Here is a 13,398-nt window from a genome sequence, read left to right on the forward strand (position 1 = left end):
TTATCAGATGTAGGATTGGTAAAGATCTTTTCCCAATCTGTTGGTTGCTGTTTTGTCCTATTGACTATGTTCTTTGCCTTACAGAAGCTCTGTAATTTTATGAGGTCCCATCTGTCAATTCTTGATCTCAGAGCATAAGCCATTGGTGTTCTGTTCAGGAACTTTTCCCCTGTGCCCATGTGTTCAAGGCTCTTCCCCACTTTCTCTTCTATTAGTTTCAGAGTATCTGGTTTTATGTGAAGGTACTTGATCCACTTGGACTGGAACTTTGTACAGGAGATAAGTATGGATCAATTTGCATTCTTCTACATACTGACCTCCAGTTGAAACAGCCCCGTTTGTTGAAAATGCTGTCTTTTATTCACTGGATGTTTTTAGTTCCTTTGTCAAAGATCAAGTGACCATGGGTGTGTGGGTTCATTTCTGGGTTTTCAATTTTATACCACTGATCTACTTGCCTGTCTCTATACCAATACCATGCAGTTTTTATCACTACTGCTCTGTAGTATAGCTTGATGTCAGAGTGAGAATAATTTTCACTATCTTGAGTTTTTTGTTATTCCAAATGAATTTGCAAATTGGTTTTTCTAACTCTATAAAGAATTGAGTTGGAATTTTGATGAGGATTGCATTGAATCTGTAGATTGCTTTCAGCAAGACTGCCATTTTTACTATATTGATATTGACAGTCCATGAGCATAGGAGATCTTTCTGTCTTTTAAGGTCTTTCTTCAGAGACTTGAAGTTCTTGTCATACACATCTGTCACTTGCTTGTCTAGATTCACACCAAGGTATTTATTTTATATTATTTGTGAATATAGTGAAGGGTGTCGTTTCCCTAATTTTTTTTCTCAGCCTGTTTATCCTTTGAGTAGAGGAAGGCTAATGATTTGTTTGAGTTAACTTTATATCCAGCCACTTTGCTGAAGTTATCAGGTTTAGGAGTTCTCTGGTGGAAGTTTTGGGGTCACTTAAGTATACTATCATATCATCTGCAAATAGTGAAATTTTGACTTCTTCCTTTTAAATTTGTATTCCTTTGATCTCCTTTTGTTGTCTAATTGCTCTAGCTAGACCTTCAAGTACTATATTGAATAGATAGGGAGAGAGGGGACAGCCTTGTCTAGTCTTTGATTTTATTTTCTCTCCATTTAGTTTGATGTTGGCTACTGGTTTGTTATATATTGCTTTTACTATGTTTAGGAATCGCCCTTGAATTTCTGATCTTTCCAAGACTTTTATCATGAAGGGATGTTGATTTTGTCAAACACTTTTTCAGCATCTAATGAAATGATTATGTGGTTTTCTTTTCTGAGTCTGTTTACATAGTGGAATGTGTTAATGGATTTCTGTATGTTGAACCATCCCTGCATCCCTGGCATGAAGCCTATTTGATCATTCTGAATGATCATTTTGATGTGTTCTTGGATTGAGTTTGCAAGAATTTTATTGAGTATTTTTGCATCAATATTCATAAGGGAAACTCCTCTGAAATTCTCTTTCTTTGTTGAATCTTTGTGTGGTTTTGGTATGAGTGTAACTGTGGCTTCATAGAATAAATTGATTAGCATTCCTTCGGTTTCTATTTTGCGAAATAGTTTGAAGAATATTGGAATTATGTCTTCTTTGACAGTCTGACAGAATTCTGCACTAAAAGCTGGTCTTGGGCTTTTTTTGGTTGGGAGAATCTTTTTCAGATATTTCATTTATGTGCATTTCAGATGCCATCCCCCTTCCCAATTCCCCCACCCATTAATCCCCTATCCCATCCCTCCTCCTTTTTTGCCTTTATACTGTTTAAATTACATGCAACTATTAAGGTCACTTCTAGGCTGAGGAACTAGCAATACAATAGATGCAAATAGTCCAGGAACAAGGAAGACAATAAACCCAGATAATCAAAGAACATGCACAACAATAAACTCAGTCTGGTGATCACTCCTGTGCTCACTATTTCTAAGGGCTTATCAGGATGATCAAAATATCTGAGCATAATTCCCTGTCCTAGCCCCAAAGTCATTTTCATGCCTGAAGCCTACTTCTTTGTTCTAGCTTAAGATTTAGATTTCTGCTTATAATTACTTCTTTGTTCTAGCCTAAGATTTAGATTCCTGCCTGAAATTTCTTCTTTGTTCTAGCCTAGGATTTAGACTTCTGTCTGAAATTACTTCTTTGTTCCAGCCTAATGTCAGATTCCTGCCTGCAGTCCATTTCCTTGTCCTTGGCCTATGTCAGATTCCTTCCAAGCATTCCATTTCCTTGTCCTTGGCCAATGACAGATTCCTGCCAGGCAGCCCCAAAAGCTCTCCACAGCTCCCCCTTTTTATTGCATAAACCAGACTGAGCCTGTCTTAGGTCATTCTGACAAGAAAGTCTTCCTTACCTGTCGTGGACTATGCATTATCATAAACAATACACTTCTGTCTTAGGTTGATAAGGCTCTGTGCATTATCTTACCCGTCCTTGGCTTGCCAGTCTGTTAAATTAATATCTCTGTCTAGGGGTCCATTTTCAGGTTCAAGCCATGTACTTTGGCTGCTGACATGTTGATGTTGTTAAAGACAAGCTTTCACACGATGGGCAGGAATAAAAGTATTCCCAGGACAAAAAGGGCTAGCATGATCATGCCATTCTTGAGGTTTGACCAAAATGGAAATACTGACCTCAAGCCATGGATAATTTCATCAGCAGTATCTGCAGCATCAAATCTCAACAGAGCAGCATTCTTTAAATTCATAATCTCACTATGCAAAGTTAACACACCCAGAGAGGTGTTAGGATTATGCCAAATACCCTACAGGTGTCTTTAAACTTTTTTCTAATTATAATGACAATCATTGTACATTTTAGAAGTAACACTACTCCAATGATATTTGTCATGACACTTAGGATGGCTCCTAACTCTTGAACCCTGAGCCTCCTTCAGATAATTTGAATAGGTTATAGAGCATCAATCTGTTGTTCCAGACACCTATATAAATCCTTTTGTATACTCAATACATTGGTAACATTTTTTTTTTTTTGCTAGATGGTTAACAAAAATGGTTATCTTAACTCCTTGGATCAATGCTATTGCCGAAGCAGTGGTGCTAGCAATTAATGAAATTAAAGCTGTTATACCAGCAATAATCAAGCCTGCTACTCTCTTGCTTCTGCTTAAAGTCTAACTCACTTCTTCCAGCACCTTCAAGGTTTTTTTTCAGAGAATCAAGGTTTTCTAATACTCAGGGCAGTAAGACAAAAGCTGGTTGATAGACCCCCATAACAGACATGACAGGTGTCAATACACTAACACAATTGGAAATTATGCAGTCAGTGCAACTTACAATAAATACTGTAGAAGAGACAAAACCAATTTTAGCTTGACAATTAAAATAGCCTTAAAACATGCACTAACCCTTGTTTCAAATCCAGATCCTGTCTGGTTGGGAGACTTTTAATGACTGCTTCTATTTCTTTCCTCAGTTTCTGTTGTTATATCTTCCTTTACATTTCTGATTTTGTTAATTTAGATACTGTATCTGTGTCCTCTGGTTAGTCTATGTAAGGGTTTATCTATCTTGGTCTATCTATTTTCTCAAAGAATCAGCTCCTGGTCTTGTTGATACTTTGTATACTTCTTTTTATTGCTACTTGGTTGATTTCAGCCCTGAGTTTGATTATTTCCTGCCATCTACTCCTCTTGGGTGTGTTTGCTTCTTTTTGTTCTAGAGCTTTCAGGTGTGTTGTTAAGCTGTTAATGTATGCTCTCTCCAGTTTCTGTTTGTAGGCACTGAGAGCTATGAGTTTTCCTCTTAGCACTGCTTTCATTGTGTTCCATAAGTTTTGAGTATGTTGTGCCTTCATTTTATCAAATTCTAATAAGTCTTTAACTTCTTTCTTCATTTCTTCCTTGATCAAGTTATCACTGAGTATGGTATTGTTCAGCTTCCATGAGTAGTGCACTTTCTGTTGTTTTGTTGTTATTGAAGACCAGCCCATGTCTGTGGTGATCTGATAGTCTGCATGAGATTATTTCAATCTTCCTGTATCTGTTGAGGCCTTTTTTTGATGGACTATATGGTCAGTTCTGGAGAAGGTACCATGAGGTGCCGAGAAGAAGGTATATTCTTTTGTTTTAGAATGAAATGTTCTATAGATATCTGTTAAATCCATTTGGTTCATAGCTTCTGTTAGTTTCACTGTGTCTCTGTTTAGTTTCTGTTACTATGACCTGTCTATTGATGAGAGTGGGGTGTTGAAGTCTCCCACTATTATTGTGTGAGGTGCAATGTGTGATTTGAGCTTTATTAAAGTTTCTTTTATGAATGTGGGTATCCTTGCATTTGGAGCACAGATATTCAGAATTGAGAGGTCATCTTGGTAGAGTTTTCCTTTGATGAGTATGAAGTGTCCTTCCTTTTTGATAACTTTCTTTGAAAGCCAATTTTATTCATTATTAGAATGGCTACTCCAGCTTATTTCTTGGGACCATTTGCTTGGAAAAATTGTTTTCTAGCCCTTTAGTCTGAGGTAGTGTCTGTTTTTGTCACTGAAGTGTGTTTCCTGTATTCAGCAAAATGCTGAGTCCTGTTTACGTATCCAGTCTGTTAGTCTACATCTTTTTATTGGGGAATTGAGTCCATTGATGTTAAGAGATAATAAGGAAAAGTCATTGTTGCTTCTTATTTTTGTTGTTAGAGGTGGAATTATATCTCTGTGGCTATCTTCTTTTGGGTTTGTTGAAAGAAGATAACTTTCTTGCTTTTTCTACAGTGTAGTTTCCCTTCTTGTGCTAGTGTTTTTCCATCTATTATCCTTTGTAGGGCTAGATTTGTGGAAAGATATTGTGTAAATTTGGTCTTGTCATGGAATATCTTGGTTTCTTCATCTATGATAATTCAGAGTTTTGCTGGGTATAGTAGCCTGGGCTGGCATTTGTGTTCTCTTAGGGTCTGTATGACATCTGCCCAGGATCTTCTAGTTTTCATAGTCCCTGGTGAGAAATCTGGTGTAATTCTGGTAGGTCTGCCTTTATATGTTACTTGTCTTTTTCCTCTTACTGCTTTTAATATTCTTTCTTTGTTTTGAGTATGTGATGAGAGGAATTTTTTTTCTGGTCTAGCCTATCTGGAGTCCTATAGGTTTCTTTCATGTTCATAGGCATCTCTTTCTTTAGGTTAGGGAAGCTTTCTACTACAATTTTTTTGAAGACATTTTCTGGCCCTTTAAGTTGGAAATCTTCACTGTATACCTATTAATCTTACGTTTGGTCTTCTCATTATGTCCTGGATTTTCTGAATGTTTTGGGTTAAGACCTTTTTGCATTTTTCATTTTTTGACAGTTGTGTCAATATTTTCTCTGGTATCTTCTGCACCTGAGATTTTCTCTTCTATTTCTTGTATTCTGTTGGTGATGCTTGCATCTATGGCTCCTGATCTCTCCTAGGATTTCTATCTTCAAGGGTGTGGAGAGCCACATAGTGCTGCACCTTTAAGATGGCACTGGTCTCTGCCTTCCACCACCTGCTGGCGAGGACTCTTAGGAGTAAACAACTCCTTATATGGCAGTGGCAGTTGATCTGGCTTGTCTCCATGTGTGTGGACCTATCTGCTGTTGCCACGTGGCAGACGGGGGTTGGCTAGCCCTAGAGTACTTAAGCCTGGGAGAGGCTTCCCTCGAGGTCGTCAGTTAGAAGGTCGTCAGTTAGAAGGTCATCAGTTAGAAGATTGTTCAAGGGTCCTGATTAAACTGCTTGGAGAAGAGCTCCTGCGTTGCGTCTTCCTTGCTGGTCGAGGGTGGACGCGACAACTGGCGGCCCGTACGGGGAAACAGCGAAGCTCAGAACTTCAAGCAGTCAGGGTGGTGCACCGGTAAGTTCCCAGGTTAAGTTGGGACAAGAGAAGGCCCTCGGTAAAAGAGGCAATAAAGTTTCCGGGTAGGAACAATAAAGCTCCCAGGTTATTGGGACAAGACAAAGCTCCCAGGTTATTGGGACAAGACAAAGCTCCCAGGTTATTGGGATGAGGCAAAGTTCCCAGGTAAATGGGACGAGGGAAAGTTGTGGAATAAGGGAAAGTTTCCGAGCAGGTTGGAACAATAAAGTCTGCGGAATGGAGCGTAGCCATTTCACTCTTTGCTGCAGACAAAGAGAGAGCAGAAAAGTCTACATTGTTGCAGACCAAAAGTGAAAGGCACAGTGTGTCGAAAGTATGGGCGCTTCTCAGTCGCACCCAATTTTTTTGGCTCTTCAGGAGCTGCTGTTATCTAAAAATTTGAAACTCAAGAAAACCACCCTTGAAAGGTTTTTGGATGAGTGCGATACCATTGCTCCTTGGTTCGCAGTTTCTGGTAATTTAACTATGGCTTGTTGGGATAAACTAGGAAAAGATCTAGACTTTGCATGGGGTCAGGGAACGCTCAAGTCAGGGGTCAGACCTGTGTGGAAGCTTATCAGGAACTGTTTGGAGGATCAGAGGTGCTGCAGGGCAGTAAAGGAGGGACAGACTGCCCTGGAAATGCTGAAAGAGGAATGCTCAGTTAAGTCAAGTGGGAAGGAGGATTCTGACACAGACTGGTCAGATACTGATGAAGAGCTTCAAGCTCTGATTGAAAAGGTAGAGAAACACTCTCTGAAAGAAAGAAAGAAAGGAGAAAAGAGAGATAGACAAAGACCCAGAGACAACTGCGGAGCCACCAGGGGTAGTGCCTCCTACCCCTCCATCATATAATGCCCCGAGCACCCCTACTGGAGGCTCAGGACGTTCATTCTGCCCAGAGGTGTGGCGAGCAGTGAGATCAGAGTTGCAAATTGCTTGCCCAGTTTTTCAAGATGCTCAAGGTAATCGCTATGAGGAGCCTCTTGATTTTAAGGCCATAAAATCTTTGGCAGAATCAGTTAGGACGTATGGCATTACGGCCTTGTTCACTCTGGCTCAAGTTGAGGCATTAAATAGACATTGTATGACACCTAAACCGTTGTATAATATTTTAAATGGTGACTTGGCTCTAGATTCTCTTGAACAGAAGAGGCAAGAAAGGCCTTATGCAAGGTAGAGGAAAGGTTACAAAGTGCCTTTCTGCAGAGATGGCAAGAGGGTCAACCCATTGTTTTGTGCATATTTGCCACCAATGGGCCAGCCTATACGGCCAATTCATTCACCTCCTTTTGCAAACAAATGGAGATACACCTAAACCATGGCTTACCATATAACCCTCAAGGCCAGGGTATTGTGGAACGTGCTCATCGCACCTTAAAAGAATGCCTACAAAAACAAAAAGGGGGAGTAGGCCAAGGCCGTGCCCCCAAGGAGAGAATATCATTAGCCTTATTTACCCTAAATTTTTAAAATTTGAATGTCCACGGCCGCTCAGCTGCGGACAGACATCAGAATTCTCATGGCCCCTCTAGAGGCATGGTAAAATGGAAAGATGTCCTAATAGGCTCCTGGAGAGGGCCTGATCCCGTGCTGACATGGGCACGAGGTTGTTTGTGTTTTTCCTCAGGACCAGCAAGATCCAGTGTGGGTGCCCGAGCACCTGGTGCGGAAGGTTCACCGTGAAGACCCTCCTGAGGCTCGAGATGATGATGGTGACAGCGACACCAGGGTTAGAGACTGAAGGAGCCGGAGGCATCTAGAGAACCCCTGCTTCGTGACATCTTCCTCTCGACCAAGTGGGCGGGTTTGGGTTCCTTGGCGATACTCATGGTGCTAGCCTCCTCTATCTGCCTGTGGTTTATTTGCAAGGTTAGGGTTACACAAAAACGGAATGCAGCCATGATTATCCAAGCCTTTACTGCCTTTGAGGCCGGAGAGTTCCCCCAAGCTTGGCTGGCAGCCATCAAGCCTTGAGTCATCACGTTCAGGTTGCGAGGCTAAGCACTGCACTTGAGGTGTGCTGTCAGCTGCTCGCAGCCTCAAGGGGAGCAAGTCTGATTGATGCGGGTTAGTGCCATCCTTTCCCCCAACTGATCCCAATGTTGTTCCCGCCTCAGCAAAAATCGGCACTGGACGGGTCTGACACTGCCTGGGCAGGGATGCTCAGGGAGGGTTAGTACAATGTCCGTTGTTCTTTCTGAGATCAGACCTCTACTCTCACCTGTTTCGTATAAAAACAAAAAGGGGGAACTGTGGAGAGCCGCATAGTGCTGCACCTTGCACCTTTAAGATGGCACTGGTCTCTGCCTTCCACCACCTGCTGGCGAGGACTCTTAGGAGTAAACAACTCCTTATATGGCAGTGGCAGTTGATCTGGCTTGTCTCCATGTGTGTGGACCTATCTGCTGTTGCCACGTGGCAGACGGGGGTTGGCTAGCCCTAGAGTACTTAAGCCTGGGAGAGGCTTCCCTCGAGGTCGTCAGTTAGAAGGTCATCAGTTAGAAGATTGTTCAAGGGTCCTGATTAAACTGCTTGGAGAAGAGCTCCTGCGTTGCGTCTTCCTTGCTGGTCGAGGGTGGACGCGACACAAGGGGTTTTCTCCCTTTGTGATTTCTTTATTGCTTCTACTTCCATTTTTATGTCCTGGCTGGTTTTGTTCAATTCCTTCACCTGTTTGGTTGTGTTTTCCTGTAATTCTTTAAGCAATTTTTGTGTTTCCTCTTTAAGGGCTTCTACTTGTTTACCTGTGTTCTGTATTTCTTTAAGGGAGTTATTTATGTCCTTCTTAAAGTCCTCTATCATCATCATGAGATATGATTTTAAATCAGAGTCTTGCTTTTCCAGTGTGTTTGGTTATCCAGGGCTTGCTGTGGTGGGAGAACTGGGTTCTGATGATGCCAAGTAGCCTTGGTTTCTGTTGCTCATGTTCTTGCCCTTGTCTCTTGCCATCTGGTTGTCTACGTTCTTAGCTGGTCTTGCTCTCTGACAGTGGCGTGTCCATCCTGCAAGCCTGTGTCAACACTTCTTGGATACCAGTTCTCTCTGAGAGGAATTTGAGTATGAAGTGCTGTGGCTCAGGATCAGCTCCTGGGTGCAGATGGAAACTGGAAGAATCCTGTCCCAGACTGCTCCTTGGTTTCTGAGGCCTGATGGCTGGGAAGGTATCTCTTGTGCCAGGAATTTGAGCAGAAGTGGTGGTCTTACCTGTGCTTACAGGTGTATCAGCACTCCTTGTAAAACAACTCTTTCCTAGTGGTATTTGGGTATGGAGAACTGTAACACAGGGTCAGCTTCAGGTGATGATGGAAATCCAGGTATTAATATTTTGACATGTAAGATCACAATATTTTATGTATGCAATTCAGTGAGTTTGGAGACAAGGATGTACCTGTAAAATAATTACCATCAAGCATAGACATGCCTTTCCTCTTTGTCCTTACTGTCTCACATGCATGTTCCACACTAGTGCATTTAAACCTTTGTGTTATGTCACTCACAGTTTTCCTTTTTCGGGTTGAATCTTCTTTAAAATGTATTTCTGCAAACTTTTAAATGTATATATCCACTGTTATTATGCTTTCCCCTCCTATCATAGTTCTTTGTTTGGATAATTCTTTAAAAGGACATGGACTTTTCAATATTAAGGCTATAAAAAAGATTCATTTCTGTTCTCTTCCAAAATTTATTCTCTTAACCCTTTGATCAGCTTGAAATATATCAAGGGATATTATCACCTGTAACATATAGTCCTTTTTACCAGTACTTTGAGATATGGACTTTATCACGAATCACCTTCATATTCCTAATGTATCAGCTTTCCAAATCTAAACCCCCTTTTCCATTTCATTGATTTATCTGTCTGTTCCTATACCATGACAAATTACATCAATTTCAGTGGCTTTCTAAAATTTTATCCTTTATAGAACAAATTCTTACCATACTGTCTTTTATTTAAATTTTCTGAATATATTTTACTATTTTTTATATTTACTTTTCTACCTGAAAGTATTCTCATAGCTACCATCCAGTCATTAAAACAATAAAACAATAAACAAGCAAACAAACTCATGTATATAAGACCAGAGAAATTATTCAATAGATAAGAGTACTCAATGAATAAGAGTATTTGATTTGCAAGCATGAAGACCTGAGTTCAAATACCTAGCCCCCATGTAAAAATACAGGCAGAGCTTATACATGCCAAAATTCTCAACATTACAAGACAAAAGAATGCCGATCTGCTAACTATCCTGTCTAGCTAAAACAGAAAGATTCCAGGCCAATAAGAGTTTGTCTCCAGGGCTGTGGACTGTAGTGTGGAGCAAGCAAGACACCTGATGCACTGTTGCACAGGCATCCATACCAGCATTCATATGCATGCAACATGCAACACACACACACGTATGGTTTTGTGTGTGCATGTTGTGTAAGTGTGATACATGTACAGATATCTGCAGGTATGGAGGTCAGCAGAGGCCAATGTTAAGGGTCTTTGCTCAATCAGTTTTTGAGACAAGGTTTCTCACTCTGAACCTACAGCTAATGGATTTGACAAGACAGTTAGCCATCAATACCTACACATCTTCCCATCACTGCCTAAGTGCTGGGATTACAAGAATGTGTTGCCATTTCTCTCTTTCTTAATGTGCATGTCTTAGTTACTGTTCTGCTGCTGTGAAGAGGCACTATGACCAAGGCAACATTTATAAAGCAAAACATTCAATTGTGGGCTTACGATCTCAGAGTGTTAGTTCAGTATCATCATGGTAGGAACATGGCAGCATACAAGGCACTAGAGCAGTAGCTAAGAGATATATCCTGATCCTCAGGCTGGTGGGGGACAGGGGTTGTAACTGGCATGGGCATCTGAAATCTCAAAACCCACCTGCAATGACATGCTTCCTCCAACTATTCCAAAAGGGCCACATTTCCTAATCCTTCTAATCTTTTCAAACAGTTTTTCTCTCTGGTGACTAAACATTCAAATATATGATCCTATGAGGATCACTCTTATTCAAACCACTGCAGTGATGAAAATTAAATTCAGGTCTTGGTATTTGTTTGGCAATTACTTTACTGACTGAGCTAATGCCTCAGCTCCCCCCGCCCCAACCTACTTCTAATAGAGGTCCTATGCACTTATGAAGTAACTGAGAGAGAAGAAAGTTATTAAGTTCTAAATAATTGAGAACCAGTTCCTTGTTTCCATTTGTTCAAGTCTCCTTTTAGTCTCTCAGAAGGAATTTTAAATCCTCTTCTTATAGGTATGACATATGTTTATTGTAGTAAGTGGTATTTACCTTCTTTTTTATAGCACTGTAATTATTATATTTATAACTTTCTCTTACATTACTTATCCAGTTAATATATGAGATGAAATATACTATTTGGAGAGGTTTTTTTGGTTTATTCAATTTGTCTATATTTTATTTTGAAATAATTCAGTTTATCAAAAATGTATGTAAAGAGAATAATGTTCTAAGAATATAGCCAAATGGTAGAGTGTTTGCCCAGTAAGTATGAAGTCCTGAATTTGATCTGAGTAGAAAAGAAAAATAAGCAAAGAATCCAATGCTAACATTTTGCCACAACTTTAAATCACTTTTATCTATCCTTTCTGTTTGTCCATCCACCCATGAACTCATCCACTTACCTACCTGTCTATCTGTCCATCCCTCCATCATCTGCACATATAGATGGGATGGTAGTGTGTTAACTATTATACAATATTCCTTTTATCACTAATGCTTAAGAAGTATTTTCTAACAATATAAACATCCTCTTATACAATCAAGAGTATTATTTTAAAATTTAAAAAACTGAAAACAGATGCATTCTAAAGTCCATGTTTCAATTTTGTCAACTATTACTTTTAACCAGTGTTTCTATATTATTTTATTGTAACAAATTTTAGATCAATATTATGGATTATATAGAAACAGAACTTGTTAATTAATAATTTGCCCTCTTTTTTTCCTCTACAAGTATTTTTGGTATGCACTGTCAGTCTTTTATTGTGTTAGCCATACACACAATTGTGAAACTATCCTCTAGCTGCTCTTTACAGTACAAAGTATGGAAAATACTCCCACCCTGGGAGCCATTAAGCTCAATCCCACTTATGCTACAGCATCACTGAAACTCTCAACTCATCAATAAAGCTGAGATTATATTGTATATTGCTCTTATTCAGTTCTGTTTCTATAAGCTACTTAAAGAAATGAAATATTCAAAATATGTCTCACCATTCTTTATTCTAAGTTGTCCATTTTTCCTTATCTGTTCATTCTTGAATCTGGATGAATACATATTCTTCCATTTACTGTCAATCATTAAAACAGAATCCTTGACTCTTTTAAAAATAGACCTATTAAATAACTACAATGTTTTCTACAAGCATTCATGGAGAATCACATGAAATTTTAACAAAAAATTGAAACCCCAAAGATAGTTACTGAGTTATTCTCAACTGATAAAGCAACTTACACATGGAGGTGGAACCTAAGTAAGCTGTAGATAATTCTGAGAGACAGCCCATGGCAGGCTCTTAGTTCCATTACATTAGGTGTAGCTACCTACAAATGTGGAGATTCTGAGCTTTCTACCCTTTACTCTCTGAGAAGGCATGTCACTATCCACTGTATTCACCCTGTAGGGATAAGAGGCAGGTCTTCTGCAGGGGTGTGAGGAGTAAAGGGACTTGCTGTATAATAGGGCACTGATCAAAACTACAAAATAAAAAACAGCAACACAAAAATGCGTTTTATTTAAGGGTAACTTGACATGGCCTCTAACATCCTCCAGCACCCAATTACTGATTAGAATTGTAGCATATATGGCGTAAAAGATATAATTTACTAGCATACCTGAAATTCTCAGTTGTAAGTATGCTATCTATTCGATCCTTACAGCTAAGTGCTTTTGATAAAATCCTTTCTGGCTTCTTCAATATGACATCTGTATGCACCACATCTCTGCTTGCTTTCAGCTTTTCCAGTCTAGACGATCTTCTTAGTACATGAGGTGTTTCCTGGGTAGAAGTGTTTTTCATGGAATCTGAATTTTCCTTTTTGTTTAGTTGCTCATAAGAGGTGGCATTTTCACGAGACAATGTTTGTAATCTAAATGGTTTTGGGTCTTCTATACTCTATAAAGAGATATTTCCACAATAGTTAAAAGAAAAAGTTACATTTATCTTCTCTTCTATTAAACTAAAGCAATTTATGAGCATATATGAAGACAATGAAAAAATCTATAATCATTTTTTTAAAAGAACATAGATTGTAAGCTTATAAAAACATAAGCAGCTAGTCTTGGTGACACAGCACATGGAAAACTAAGGCAAGAGATTTTTGAGTTTAAGAGCAGCTTGGGCTTTATAGGGAGATCTGGGGCAGTGGAAAGAAAGAAAAAAGGAAAGACTTTAAAATCACTTTCCTCAATATTCAACTTTAAATTTCAAAGGAAAATATAAAGTCCCTTTTGGTGCTTAATTTGGCAGGAAAGAAATCATACAGAATATGACACCCATATAAGAA

The 13,398-nt window shown here is 39.4% G+C and overlaps 1 protein-coding gene across 1 annotated transcript in view; it reads right to left on the reverse strand.

Annotated features, from left to right (window-relative positions):
* The window catches only part of Ankrd31 (ankyrin repeat domain 31), a 171,945-nt gene that overhangs the window by 113,028 nt on the left and 45,519 nt on the right, over positions 1-13,398 (reverse strand). The window contains exons 8-9 of the mRNA XM_028752046.1: positions 12,727-13,007; positions 12,106-12,212 (exon numbers count right to left, since the gene is read on the reverse strand). Of these exons, the coding sequence (XP_028607879.1) occupies positions 12,106-12,212; positions 12,727-13,007 (388 nt within the window). The remainder of the gene's footprint in view (positions 1-12,105; positions 12,213-12,726; positions 13,008-13,398) is intronic.

This window comes from Grammomys surdaster, unplaced genomic scaffold (genome assembly GCF_004785775.1).
Source record: "Grammomys surdaster isolate TR1022 unplaced genomic scaffold, NIH_TR_1.0 125876, whole genome shotgun sequence".
NCBI classification, from domain to species: Eukaryota; Metazoa; Chordata; class Mammalia; order Rodentia; family Muridae; genus Grammomys; species Grammomys surdaster.